The 11,784-nt window shown below is 45.4% G+C and overlaps 3 protein-coding genes across 4 annotated transcripts in view; 1 reads left to right on the top strand and 2 right to left on the bottom strand.

Annotated features, from left to right (window-relative positions):
* Positions 1-1,169: 1,169 nt before the first annotated feature.
* On the top strand, positions 1,170-1,598 carry sprn (shadow of prion protein; the record flags this gene model as incomplete). The annotated part of the gene is made up of 1 exon (XM_084458764.1): positions 1,170-1,598. The coding sequence occupies one exon, from the start codon at positions 1,170-1,172 to the stop codon at positions 1,596-1,598; it is 429 nt and encodes a 142-aa protein (XP_084314890.1).
* Positions 1,599-3,132: 1,534 nt separating this feature from the next.
* mtg1 (mitochondrial ribosome-associated GTPase 1) lies at positions 3,133-6,206 on the bottom strand. The gene is made up of 11 exons (XM_084458564.1): positions 6,026-6,206; positions 5,808-5,872; positions 5,585-5,689; positions 5,365-5,451; positions 5,170-5,226; positions 4,708-4,798; positions 4,565-4,626; positions 4,307-4,403; positions 4,010-4,091; positions 3,807-3,919; positions 3,133-3,579 (listed from the first exon to the last, which is right to left on the bottom strand). Exons 1-11 carry the CDS (start codon positions 6,126-6,128, stop codon positions 3,482-3,484), a joined length of 960 nt encoding a protein of 319 aa, XP_084314690.1. The 5' UTR covers positions 6,129-6,206; the 3' UTR covers positions 3,133-3,481.
* A 301-nt stretch (positions 6,207-6,507) lies between these two features.
* paox (polyamine oxidase) overlaps positions 6,508-11,784 on the bottom strand; it is a 6,431-nt gene continuing 1,154 nt past the window's right edge. For both annotated transcript variants that reach the window (XM_084458591.1, XM_084458592.1), the window contains exons 3-10: positions 11,014-11,141; positions 10,569-10,756; positions 10,078-10,268; positions 9,146-9,315; positions 8,843-8,928; positions 8,223-8,335; positions 7,638-7,792; positions 6,508-7,336 (exon numbers count right to left, since the gene is read on the bottom strand). In XM_084458591.1, coding sequence (XP_084314717.1) covers positions 7,178-7,336; positions 7,638-7,792; positions 8,223-8,335; positions 8,843-8,928; positions 9,146-9,315; positions 10,078-10,268; positions 10,569-10,756; positions 11,014-11,141 — 1,190 coding nt within the window. In that variant the 3' untranslated portion in view covers positions 6,508-7,177. The remainder of the gene's footprint in view (positions 7,337-7,637; positions 7,793-8,222; positions 8,336-8,842; positions 8,929-9,145; positions 9,316-10,077; positions 10,269-10,568; positions 10,757-11,013; positions 11,142-11,784) is intronic.

Here is an 11,784-nt window from a genome sequence, read left to right as displayed (position 1 = left end):
GTGAAGTAGCTACGGGGCTAGCTGTTGCTAAGTACGTTAGGTGGGGTAACGTTTGCTTGACAGACAGACGAGGCTGGCATTTCCCTCTGGGAGGGAGAAGCCCAGGTGTTCTTTGGAGCCCCGTTGGGCACATCAGCCACTGAGACGGTTCCCCGCCCCCCTTCAATCCAGAGCAAAGCATCCAGTTCTACAACCACGAGGACCGGAGCGTGGCGGCTGATGCTCGTGAAATATAGTGACAGTTTATCTCATTCAAGACGTAGCCTACAGACTCGTGTCCGTCCGTCCGTCCGTCGCTCCTAGGAGCTTGGTATGGAGCACAAGCATTGAAATAGCCTACTGTACAATGAGCGAGCGTCGTGCATAACAGACGGGTGCTGTTGTTTTCTGCACGGATATGATACATAATTCAGCGCTGGGAAACGGAAAATAACAGAAAATTCAACTGAGGTAAAACCTATTTTAACTATAATGCTCAAATGATAATAACAAATGTGTGAGCAACATTGATATGCAATGATGCCAAAATGCTACATTAATGGGCGTGCCATGAAAATAGGCCTATGAATAGTCTATAGAGCATTAGCCTCCATCGTAGCCTTTGAGAAAGCACCATTTATCGTCCAAGATAGCGCAGCTGAGTGTACTAAATAGGCCTATTTGTCTCCATGGTTTATGCACATCAGACATCAGTGAGTTTTGTATAACCTAATACACTTTTGTTATTACGCTATTGTTTCTATGTATGTGGCCTACTATTTTTTGTGATGCTCCGACCAAAGACCGAAACTAGGATTAGTTTTATTTATTGGCCGATTAGCCTACATCATATATTCCCGAAGCATGAAGCCAGGAGCAAGCTCTGTGTTGTGCACTGTTCTTTTTTCATTGGCCTACTTATGAAGATGAGCTTTCTAAGAGACCGTTTTTCTTTTGTTTTCCATAAAATGAAGGCCTCATATGACGGCTATAAGGTGTTAACTCATAGAACGGGAGGGTGTCAAACATAGGCTAATGACAAGGGTCAATGGTAGCCTAGTTATAAAATGTCTCAAATCTGAGGTTCCACACAAACAAACCAGTATCAGACTCATGAAGGAGAGGAGAGAGATGCCACTGTAAACTAACTAGGCCTACTTATTCAAACAATCTTTAATCCACAGGCCGAGATGGCTGGGATGAAGCGGTTGGTAGTCACGTGCTGGACCTGTCTCCTTCTCTCTGCGCTCCTGTCTGAGCGCGTGCTGGCCAAGGGCGGCCGCGGAGGCGCGCGTGGCTCTGCGCGCGGAACCTCTCGCGGGGGAAACTACGGAGGAACACGCTCGCGCTTTAGGGCGGCGGGGCGCAGCTCCCCGGTGCGCGTGGCCGCTGCAGCTGCCGCCGGTGCAGCGGTGGCACTGTCAGCTGATAACTGGTATGCCTCGGCCTTCCGTAACAATAAAGTGGACGATGACAACTCGGATTACGACGGGGATTATTACAACAGGACAAACTACTTTAATGCCCAGATATCAGGGGCAACTCATAACGAACCCGTCCTCACGCAGGTCTTCTCTGTTATCATTGCCATGGTTTTCCCCCAATACAGGCTGGTTTAGAGAAGACTTGGATTAAGTCTTTTAGATTTTGAGAAGGCATTGCCCACAACGGCCTGCATATAATGAACAGGTCTGGCGTCCAAGGAACAAGTCTTGAAGTCAAATGTCAGCAAAGGGGAGAAAGCACTTATCAATCACTCACTCACACACACCAAAATAGGTCAATAAAGGCCCATATAAGATCACTGGATAACACAAAATCTCAACATGGATAATTTACAACGGGTTCTTGGAGGCCTCTGGATAAACTAGGCTATTTGACCATAGCCTCAGGTTAAAAACAAAGCTGTCAATTATCATCATTTTGTTAATGACAGAAACCTCTCAACCTTTCACTCTTGACATAACCTCTTATCTCTAATCAAAAAGAAAGCTTTACTTCCACACAGTAGGCCTATGCTGCCAACGAAATGTAGTGCCAGCTTACTATACACTGTTACTCTTGAGGTATTTGTAAATAATTTGAGATTTCATGTTAAATAAGTTAGAGGCTTTTAGACACGTAACTATGCTGTTGTTTACAACGGGAACATTTATACAAATAACTACTTTGAAAATGACTTTCCACCTACTGCTAATGTGTTTTTTATGGCAATTCCACAGATTCCCCCCTTGCATTGTTTGTAACTGCGATATAAAGGAGTATTTTAGAATTAATTGTATTCTTATAAGATGATTGCTGTGAAGATGTTGGAACCTGTTGTTGTACTGTGCCTCTGAAATGTGAACGTTAAAGTGACGACTGCTTGTCACCCCCACTGTCTTGTCACACACACTACTCTTTCTGCACTAATGTTAGTACTAGATATTAATGTAATACTATATTAACCAGGCCTGGGTATACTATTTGAAATTGTTACTTATCATGTGCTTGTGGGTGGGTGGATTTTTGGGAACTCCACCCATTTCCATTGTGCCAGAAGAGAATAATCAAGTAATTGAAATGATTCAAATAGTATTTGGACCCAGGTTTGACTTAGCCTGGCTTCGCCATCCTGATTACATGAGCTCACATTGTGTCTGGTCACCCTCCCATTCGACTTGAGTTCCACCTGGCAGATATTTGCCGGTCCATCGCAACCGTTTATCCAATGTGGGGTGGGAATGATACAACAACTGTACCCATTTGATACGATGATACAACTAACCCACGTTTCGTTGCTCTGATTGGTTATTGGTCTATCCAATTGCATCCAGAGGCATTTTGGTCTGCGACGGTTGACAACGCCCCTTGGAAATCGAAAATAAATTCAGCAGCTCCAGACCCTTTGCATTTTTGTGAATTGGATCTGGCGAAGCCAGGCTAGGTCTGACTAGGACTTCTTCAACAAGCAGGTACTTCATCCACTAGCAGACAGTCAGGACTGTTAACTGTTAATATGTGTTTATCAGCGACTGCAGTATTCTGCCATCTACCTTCATACACACAAACCTGTGTGAACAAGACACTGTACTGTACATATATAAACACAGATTTTATTATCATCACAGTCTTTATGCTAATAAACATATCTTGTGTACATGTAGTATCAGCAGCCTGATTCATCCTCTCCACTCTGGTGTGAGTGAGAGAGGATCGTCTCATATCTTCTCAGGTAAAGGACAAGCCTACTGCATTACACAAAGGATCCAGCACACCGACTCCAGATACCTTTTTCAACAAGCGAACACAAGAGAGCGACCTATATGTACTGTGAGACCGAGGTAAAGGGCTTCGCTGAAAACGCCGTCCTTCACCCATCTTTTACTAACCAAAGCCATGGCCCAGCTCTAAGGACCCCCGTCTTGCACTTGAGTCTGTGAGTGACCGTCCAATCTGTGTGTTGCAGTGGGGCCGGTAGCCGACCGTCCAGTCCAGTATGTGTGCGGACAGAGCAGAGGGGTCAGTCCAGCATGACTCGGCCCAGCTCTCCTTTCCTGAAGGCCCTGATGAAGTCATAGGCTGCAGCTGTGTAGTTGGGGATGGTGATGGTGATGTTACCTGAGGAACACAGAACACAACAAACTAGATTACATTGAATTCCTATTATTTCATTGTACACGGCACCTGTACAGTATGTTGTACAGTATGCATCCTTGAATAAGATGAGCAGTGATGTAATATTAGTTCTACTTATATGTGCCTTACCAACTCCACTGATGATAAGCGCTGTAGTTCTGGTACATATGTGATTATTATACAGGATGAGAATGTCATCCTTGTCTTACCCACTCCAGTGATGGCTTTGACCCGCTGATTCTTGCCCAATTTCACGGCGATGCGTTTGAGGACCTGCTGGATGTCATCTTGGGGCTCTCCCAGGTCATACTTCTCAACATACCTACACATGCACATGCACACACAAACAATTTTCTGAATAAGGCTTGAAAAGATGAATAATGCATTATGGAGAGAAAAAGGCTTCCTGTACCTAAACTTATCCAGCCTGTTCAGAGAAAACAGCAGGTAGTCAGCGATGACGTCTTCTCCCACTAGATGGTCTAATATCGTCCCTAAGGTAGAAATGGAGTAGAATACACCAGTAGAACGATCACACCATATCTGTTTCTGGTAGGTCTGGTCCGCACAGTATGTTCTGTATTAAATGGACACAGAATCAAATCAGCTCAAGCTGCAGCTCTTTTACTGTAGTTACAATGTTATGGACCCTAGAGGGATTGGCGGTCATTCTAACTTATGTCCAGCAGGCGTCAGGTTCTCCACCCACCACAGAGGGCCAGCTTCATGCCCGTCTCCAGACTCTGGATCTTGGGAGGCAGGACTCCTGGCGTGTCCAGCAGGTGGATGATGGGTCTCTCACACACCTGCGGAGCATCAATACACACGCCTCAGAGAAGAAACTGCAAATGTAACAGATACTGGCTGGCAGACAAGCATACATGCACGCACACACACACACAAAGTATTCCATCTATCACACACAAACACACACACACACAAAATACAATAACTAGTGATCGTCTACCTGAATTCTGGTCAGGACTGCTTTGGTTATACCTGGCTCACCTCCCACTTTAGAGGCTCGACCTGCAGGTAAACAGGACAGGTTTACAGCCTGATGAGACACACTCCAAACGCCTCATTAAATCAGACTAAATAATAAAATACCTTTTTTCAAATTTGTCCTCCTCAAGGCGTTGATCAGTGACGACTTTCCAATGTTTGGCACTCCAATCACCATCAGACAATAACTCAGATTCTGTAGAATGTCCCATGAATAACAAGAATGTTACATGAATATGAAAGACAGACTTGAGGCTTGAGTAACCAAATACAACTTTTACCAAATATTAAATGCAGCTGTATGTACCTACTGTAAACTAGTCCCTAATTATGCCTTTTTGTTGTCCTTATTGCAGTAACAAAAAATTCTCCACAGGGACAATTAAAGTACCTATCTATCTATCGATCTATCTATCATAAATACTTTGTTGTTTTACCATCTGTGACAGAATAATCTTACACATTCCCTTTTAAAGACCAAAATCATAACCAACCAACCAACCAACCAACCAATCAATCAATCAATCAATCAATCAATCAATCAATCAAATCTGGTGTGGGGCTCACCTCCTCTCTGTGAAAGCGGGGCTGGCTCTGAATCAGCTCAGTCACTATGGGAATCAACTGCAACATGACAAGACATTGTTGGATCAGTACATTTTCTCTCTTCACTTCAGTGTCCTCCCTCTTTCTTTTTCTCTCTCTCTCACACACACACACACACACACACACTATCGCTCACCTTTCTCTCCTCTTTCTCACCTTTTTGACATTGTCGTCTCTCTGTATAAGACAGTTTGTGAAGAGGACGTTCTTGACTCCCTCTCTCTCCAGCTGCTTCAGGATTCTCTGCAGAGTCCACAACAACAGCAGCCATCAGCCTCCCTCCGGGCATCTACTATTTTTCTATGTCTTAAAATCCTTCACATCTGCATCATCAATAGTACCAGATAGGACAGGTAGATGTAGCTACTGTAGGTACCTGCTTGCTGGACAGATCTGCGAGGTCCATCTTGTTGAGCACCAGAAGGTGAGGCCTGACATCCAGGCTCTCCTGGAATAGAGGGTTCCTCCCTGAGAAGGGGATGTGTTCTGGGTTCAGGAAACGTGTAATCACCAACAAGTGAATTTAGCCCACTTTAGATCGCTTTGTAGTTCTTTAGTTGGCATATTCAGTATAATAGCTGGAGGCCATGAAAGGATATTCTGGCATCATGTATCTCTATAATGCAGTCCACGTTCTTCAGATTAGCCCGCATCTGCTTGAGTCCTAACAGGGAGGTAGGAGAGAGTCGTGTTAGAGGCCTATTATACATTATGGCAATTGGCAAACACCTAAAATGTCACGTATATTTCTTAAAATAGCCACGAATCTGTTACTGCGTATAAGTAGACAACTCTAGCTAGCCAGACGTCCACAAACCTTTTGCCATATGACCGGGGAACCAATGTGCAACCTCCCGCTCCCCGAAGTCAAAGATAGTTCGGAACTTCGCGGCATTGCGCAGTGTATGATACAGTTTCATAATTTGTGTTTTCTAAAGTTAAAATATCCACCCCGTCTTAGTTTTTGGCATTGACATTGACTCATCTTCCTAAAGTTACATGCATCATGTTCAAATTGTGTTACACTGTTTACGTTCCGACTTGAACTAGGCGCTCACTACGATTGCATCCCACCTACCAATCACGCACAGCTAGGTCGTGAAATATGTTATTGCTGTGTACATATTTCAGATAAAAGAGTCCTGTGATTTCATGATCGATTCAACTTTCGGATGTATTCAATCGTGATTCATGGATTTGACTCACACACAATATTAGGCTACTTAGGAGATTTATAGGATATTGTTGTCTTGTCAATGTGCAGTAGCCTAACTGTGAAGAAGATATTGGGTGCATGGATCATTTCAAAAACATTTTTATTTGAACAATATATTATTATTTTGATATAGGTGACGACATTATACAAAACATTATTTGGCCTTGGAGAATGTGATTTAACTTGTTAAAGTCGCACTGAAATGAAAAAAGCACTCTGTCCCATTTTGGTTCACATAATTGGTCATAGTGTTCACCTATTCAACGATGTATGCCAAAACAATTATAAAATTCTACTTTAGTTGTAATCTTATATCAAAGTATATAATTTATTACTTCCTGGAAAACGGTACATGCAATGATGACAACAGGTTGGCTACCTTAGATTTTAGGCCAATAATCTCAGGACATCCACCCGTCAATCAACGCTATCCTTCTATCGAATCTGTCTAAAGTTCTTAAAACCCGTCCACTTGTCAATGTTCCAATCAAATTCCTCTAAACATATGTCCCACCCTCATAGCTTGTTTGCGTCGGAAATACGTCATCTCAAACGTCCGTTTCAGTGCAACTTTACGCAACCTTTGCATTGGTTAAATCAAAACCCTCATTTATCACTACCTATAACGGTATAATTAGTGATCAATCCCACGAATGACCATAATTTGTACATATTTTTTCAAGTCTTCACACAGGAGGATCATTCAAATCACTTTATCTGAGACCTCTTTATTACTAGACAATGCTCCTCTCCTTATAACTTTGATCTGATTGGCTCCGGAAGGTTGGTATTGGGGGTAGAGTAATGTGAGATGAGCCTATCAGCTTCTCTCCAGCCGGTGAGAAGAGCTCCATGGACGGTTGAGAAGAAGGATGGATGGGTAGCCTCTCCAGCAAACAGCACCTGCAGCGGCTGACAGTGAGACAGGACAGTTCATAAAAGGCTTTCCTTACTCCCTTCTCTAGAACAGGGGTTCTCAACCTTTTGTAACTTAAGGCCCACTTTTGATTGTTAAAAAAAATTCTGAGGATGACCTTCCCAAATAAATGAGATCCATGGGAATGTTTGCTAGCTATGTTAGCTGAACACATCATGTCAGACTATCAAAACAGCTAAAAAGAGAGATTGGGAAAGGGAAGGAGAAGAGATAGAGAAAGGAGAGATAAAGTGTGTGTGTGTGTGTGCGTGTGAGTGAGTGTGTGTGTGTGTGTACCGGTGACTGCGCCCCGCTGGTAGGCAGAGGGTCTGCCAGGTTGTGTATGTCCTGTCCTGAACAGCCGGTGGCCGTGTAGGAGTAGGAGCCGCATGTCCAGCGGTCCAAAAACCATTGAGAACGCAGGACCCTCCGCGGGGTGACCGTGGGGTTGCCTGACGAAAAGAAGGCAGTTCTCAACCAGCTCTCAGGAGAGGTGCAGCAAAAACCCAGATGAACAGGGTGACTGAAGAATGTATTATTTCAGTTTAAAAGCATCATGGCATTTCGGCCCACCCAAAGGTCTTCATTAGAAGGAATGCAAGCAGGGTTAGAAACACACACGCGCGCGCGCACACACACACACACAGACACACACACAGACACACACACACAGTTGGACATTGTCAGGGGCTCGAGGTAAAGAAGAGATAAGAGATAAAATGTATTTACTACCCTTACATTACGAACACACGCACATGCACATGCACACACACAGTAACATTCTTCACTGAAGCCAGAGGGATCAAATATACAGGAAACACTAAATATTAGATTGGACGAGACAGAGGGTAAAAACACCGCCTCAGGGAGATTAGGGGTTACCTGTGAACCTGCGGACCAGGTGTGTGATGGCGTGCGTGACCTCCTGTTCAGTCAGGGTCTCCATGTACTCAGACTCACGACCCGCTATCCAGCCACACAAAACATGGCCATACCTGAGAGAGATGGGAGACGATGAGGGGAGAGAGAGTGACGCCAGACAGGGCTGAGCTATTCTGCTCCTACGAGAGTATTTTAACCACATAATATCTGAGTCTTAAAGAAAATAAGAGAGAGGGACAATGTTGTACTGGAAAATGAATATGTACTGTATTGACAAAGAGCCTCAGTGCCAACAATACTAGGCCATCATGCTCCACATAGACCTGTCACCACCACGGTGAAGGGCTGACTGACCTCTCCGTGGGTTTGAGCACGGTGAAGGGCTGACTGACCTTTCCGTGGGTTTGAGCACGGTGAAGGGCTGACTGACCTCTCCGTGGGTTTGAGCACGGTGAAGGACTGACTGACCTCTCCGTGGGTTTGAGCACGGTGAAGGGCTGACTGACCTCTCCGTGGGTTTGAGCACGGTGAAGGGCTGACTGACCTCTCCGTGGGTTTGAGCACGGTGAAGGGCTGACTGACCTCTCCGTGGGTTTGAGCACGGTGAAGGGCTGACTGACCTCTCCGTGGGTTTGAGCACGGTGAAGCCAAACAGCTTCTTCATCCAGAACCTCTCCACGTCTGACACCTGGTCCACCAGGTCCACCTGGACACAGATACGGATAGAACTGAAGTTGTTACAGTCACTGTGTGTGTGTGTGTGAGAGAAAGAGAGAGTTGTGTGTGTGTGAGAGAGAGAGAGTTGAGTGTATGTGTGTGTGCGCGCATGTGCGAGAGAGACGAGTTCTATGTGTGTGTGTGCGTGTGAGAGAGGTGTGTGTGTGTGTGTGTGTGTATGTTTGTGCATGCGCGCTCTTGCCCACCTCGTCCTCCCACACCAGGTATATGGCCTCACAGTCTGCGTCCCACCAGGGGGAGTCAAACTCCACGAAGATCTTGTTGTTGGTGCCGAAGCCCATCCTCTGGACAGAGTGCTGTTTGTGGAGGGGCAGGGGGGGGCTGAGCAAGGTGGCGTGGTGCTTCTTCAGGTACCCTAACAACATGGAGCCGAGCAGAGCACAGCAGTGTCATACAGTAGATAAGACTGTCAATCCAGTTAATAACTGATTCATTAAGTATAGGGAGAAAATGAACTCTGAAACTAATGCCATGAACTGTCGTAAAATGTCCTAGCATACGGCCATTTGAAGTTGATACCAGATGCGCCTGTTTGTGTGTGTTTATGCGTTTGTGTGTGTGTATGTGTCCGTACCCAGAGGCACAGTGAGCATGACATGATCAGCAGGGAGCTGTGTGTGTTTATATCTGTTTGTGTGTGTGTGTGTCTATGTGTTTGTGTGTGTGTTTGTGTTTTTGTTTATGTGTTTTGTCCATACCCAGAGGTACAGTGAGTATGACATGATCAGCGGGGAGCTGTGTGTGTTTATGTGTGTTTGTGTCTGTGTGTCTATGCGTTTGTGTGTTTATATGTTTGTGTGTGTCTGTTTGTGTGTGTGTCTATGTGTTTGTGTGTGTCTATGTTTTTGTATGTGTGTTTGTGTGTGTCTATGTGTTTGTGTCTATGTGTTTGTGTATGTGTCTGTGTTTGTGTGTGTGTCTATGTGTTTGTGTGTGTGTCTATGTGTTTGTGTGTGTGTTTATGTGTTTGTGTGTGTGTCTATGTGTTTGTGTGTGTGTCTATGTGTTTGTGTGTGTTTATGTGTTTGTGTGTGTGTTTATGTGTTTGTGTGTGTGTCTATGTGTTTGTGTGTGTGTCTATGTGTTTGTGTGTGTGTTTATGTGTTTGTGTCCGTACCCAGAGGTACAGTGAGTATGACGTGATCAGCAGGGATTTTCTCGCCGTCTTCACACTCCACAATCACAGGAGACTCGTTCCTGTCCTCCCCGCCGTCCCTGTTCCAGTGAACACAGCGGACGGGTCGTCTGTAGGACACGACGCCAGCAGGAAGCTCCTTCATCATGTTGTGGATCAGGCCTTCGTAGCCTCTGTTAAGAACAACAACACACATCTAACTACAGTATGATAGTCAAGTCCAGCACAATGTGAACTGGGCTGAATGTGTGTGTGTGTGTGTGTGTGTGTGCGTGTGTATGTGTGTGTGTTGGGGGTAAATTCTGTTTCAATTCAGTAAGGAAAAGATCAAATCTAAATGTATAAATTAAATAAACTGGTCATTTAGAAAAGTTTCTTCTCATCAGTAAATCAATTTCGGTTAAAATTCTGAATTGAAACTGAACTGACGCCCCACCCTGGTGTGTGTGTGTGTGTGTGCGTGCTGTACCTACAGGGGGAAGGTGCAGTCCATGCCAGACAGTGTCGTGTACAGGCCGAAGCCCCCCAGGCCCACCAGGTCCATGGAGTGTGTTCCGTTCACGCAGCACTCCACCTTCAGAAGGGTGCTGAGCAGAGACAGACGCTGAGCTCTGCTGGTCGCCTGCTCCCCCCCCCACCGCTCTGCTGCCCGCCGAGGAGCCTCACACACACACACACACACACACACACACACACACACACACACACACACACACACACACACACACACACACACACACACACACACACACACACACACACACACACACACTATGCATTAACTTTTTTAATCAGATACATAACAGACAAGAAGGACAGACACAATGAGAGAGAGAGAGAGAGAGAGAGAGAGAGAGAGATAGGGAGAGAGAGAGAGAGGTGAGACATGAAAGGAGCTACGGTAGAGTCGGATGCTACCTCTGTGCGTATGAACTCTCCTACGCTGGCGTGGGTCTCTCCTCCCTGGGTGAAGTCTGCGCTCTGCTCCATCAGCTCAGCGAACAGCCCCACAGCTGGAACCATCTCCTCCGGCCCCAGCTTCCGGCCTGGGGGACACAGCGGAGCCACACTGATTCACCCTCGCCAATACTGGGTTTGCTCTACCCCCCACACAAGGCTAACAGTCTATAATAGGGGAACTAGCTTAGCCGTGGGTGACAGGGGATAAGTGGCCTAGGCCTACTTAGTGATTTTTTTGGGGGGGCCTCTAGAATACCCTGCCAGAGAACAGAAGAATGACTGGAACTGTGGAAACCTTATCGATCTTAAAATGCACTTTTTAAATCATGTCTTTATCAGATAGTTTGTATGTAGTGACTCCATAGTAGGTACTGTAGGCTGCAGGCTGTCGTGGTAGTCTGTAGGTTTTAGTGTAATGTAACGTAATGCATGTGCATGTAATGTAATGTAGTGGCTTTGTACAGTAGCACGCTGTAGTGTGTTGTGGCTCTGTAGCCAAAATAGGTTAATAGCCTTGGTCTGATCAAGTGGGCCTGTGTGGTGCTGACAAACCTTAGTTGTTGGTCATGAGTGGTGTAGTTGTGTGTAGTTGTGTGGTGTAGTTGTAGGGACTGTGGTGTAGTTGTGTGGTGTAGTTGTGTGGTGTAGTTGTAGGGACTGTGGTGTAGTTGTGTGGTGTAGTTGTAGGGACTGTGCTGTAGTTGTGTGGTGTAGTTGTGTGGTGTAGTT

This window comes from Borostomias antarcticus, assembly GCF_949987555.1.
Source record: "Borostomias antarcticus genome assembly, chromosome: 25".
Taxonomy (NCBI): domain Eukaryota; kingdom Metazoa; phylum Chordata; class Actinopteri; order Stomiiformes; family Stomiidae; genus Borostomias; species Borostomias antarcticus.
Note: the sequence above shows the minus strand (reverse complement) of the source record. Positions and strands in the feature narration are given on the sequence as shown.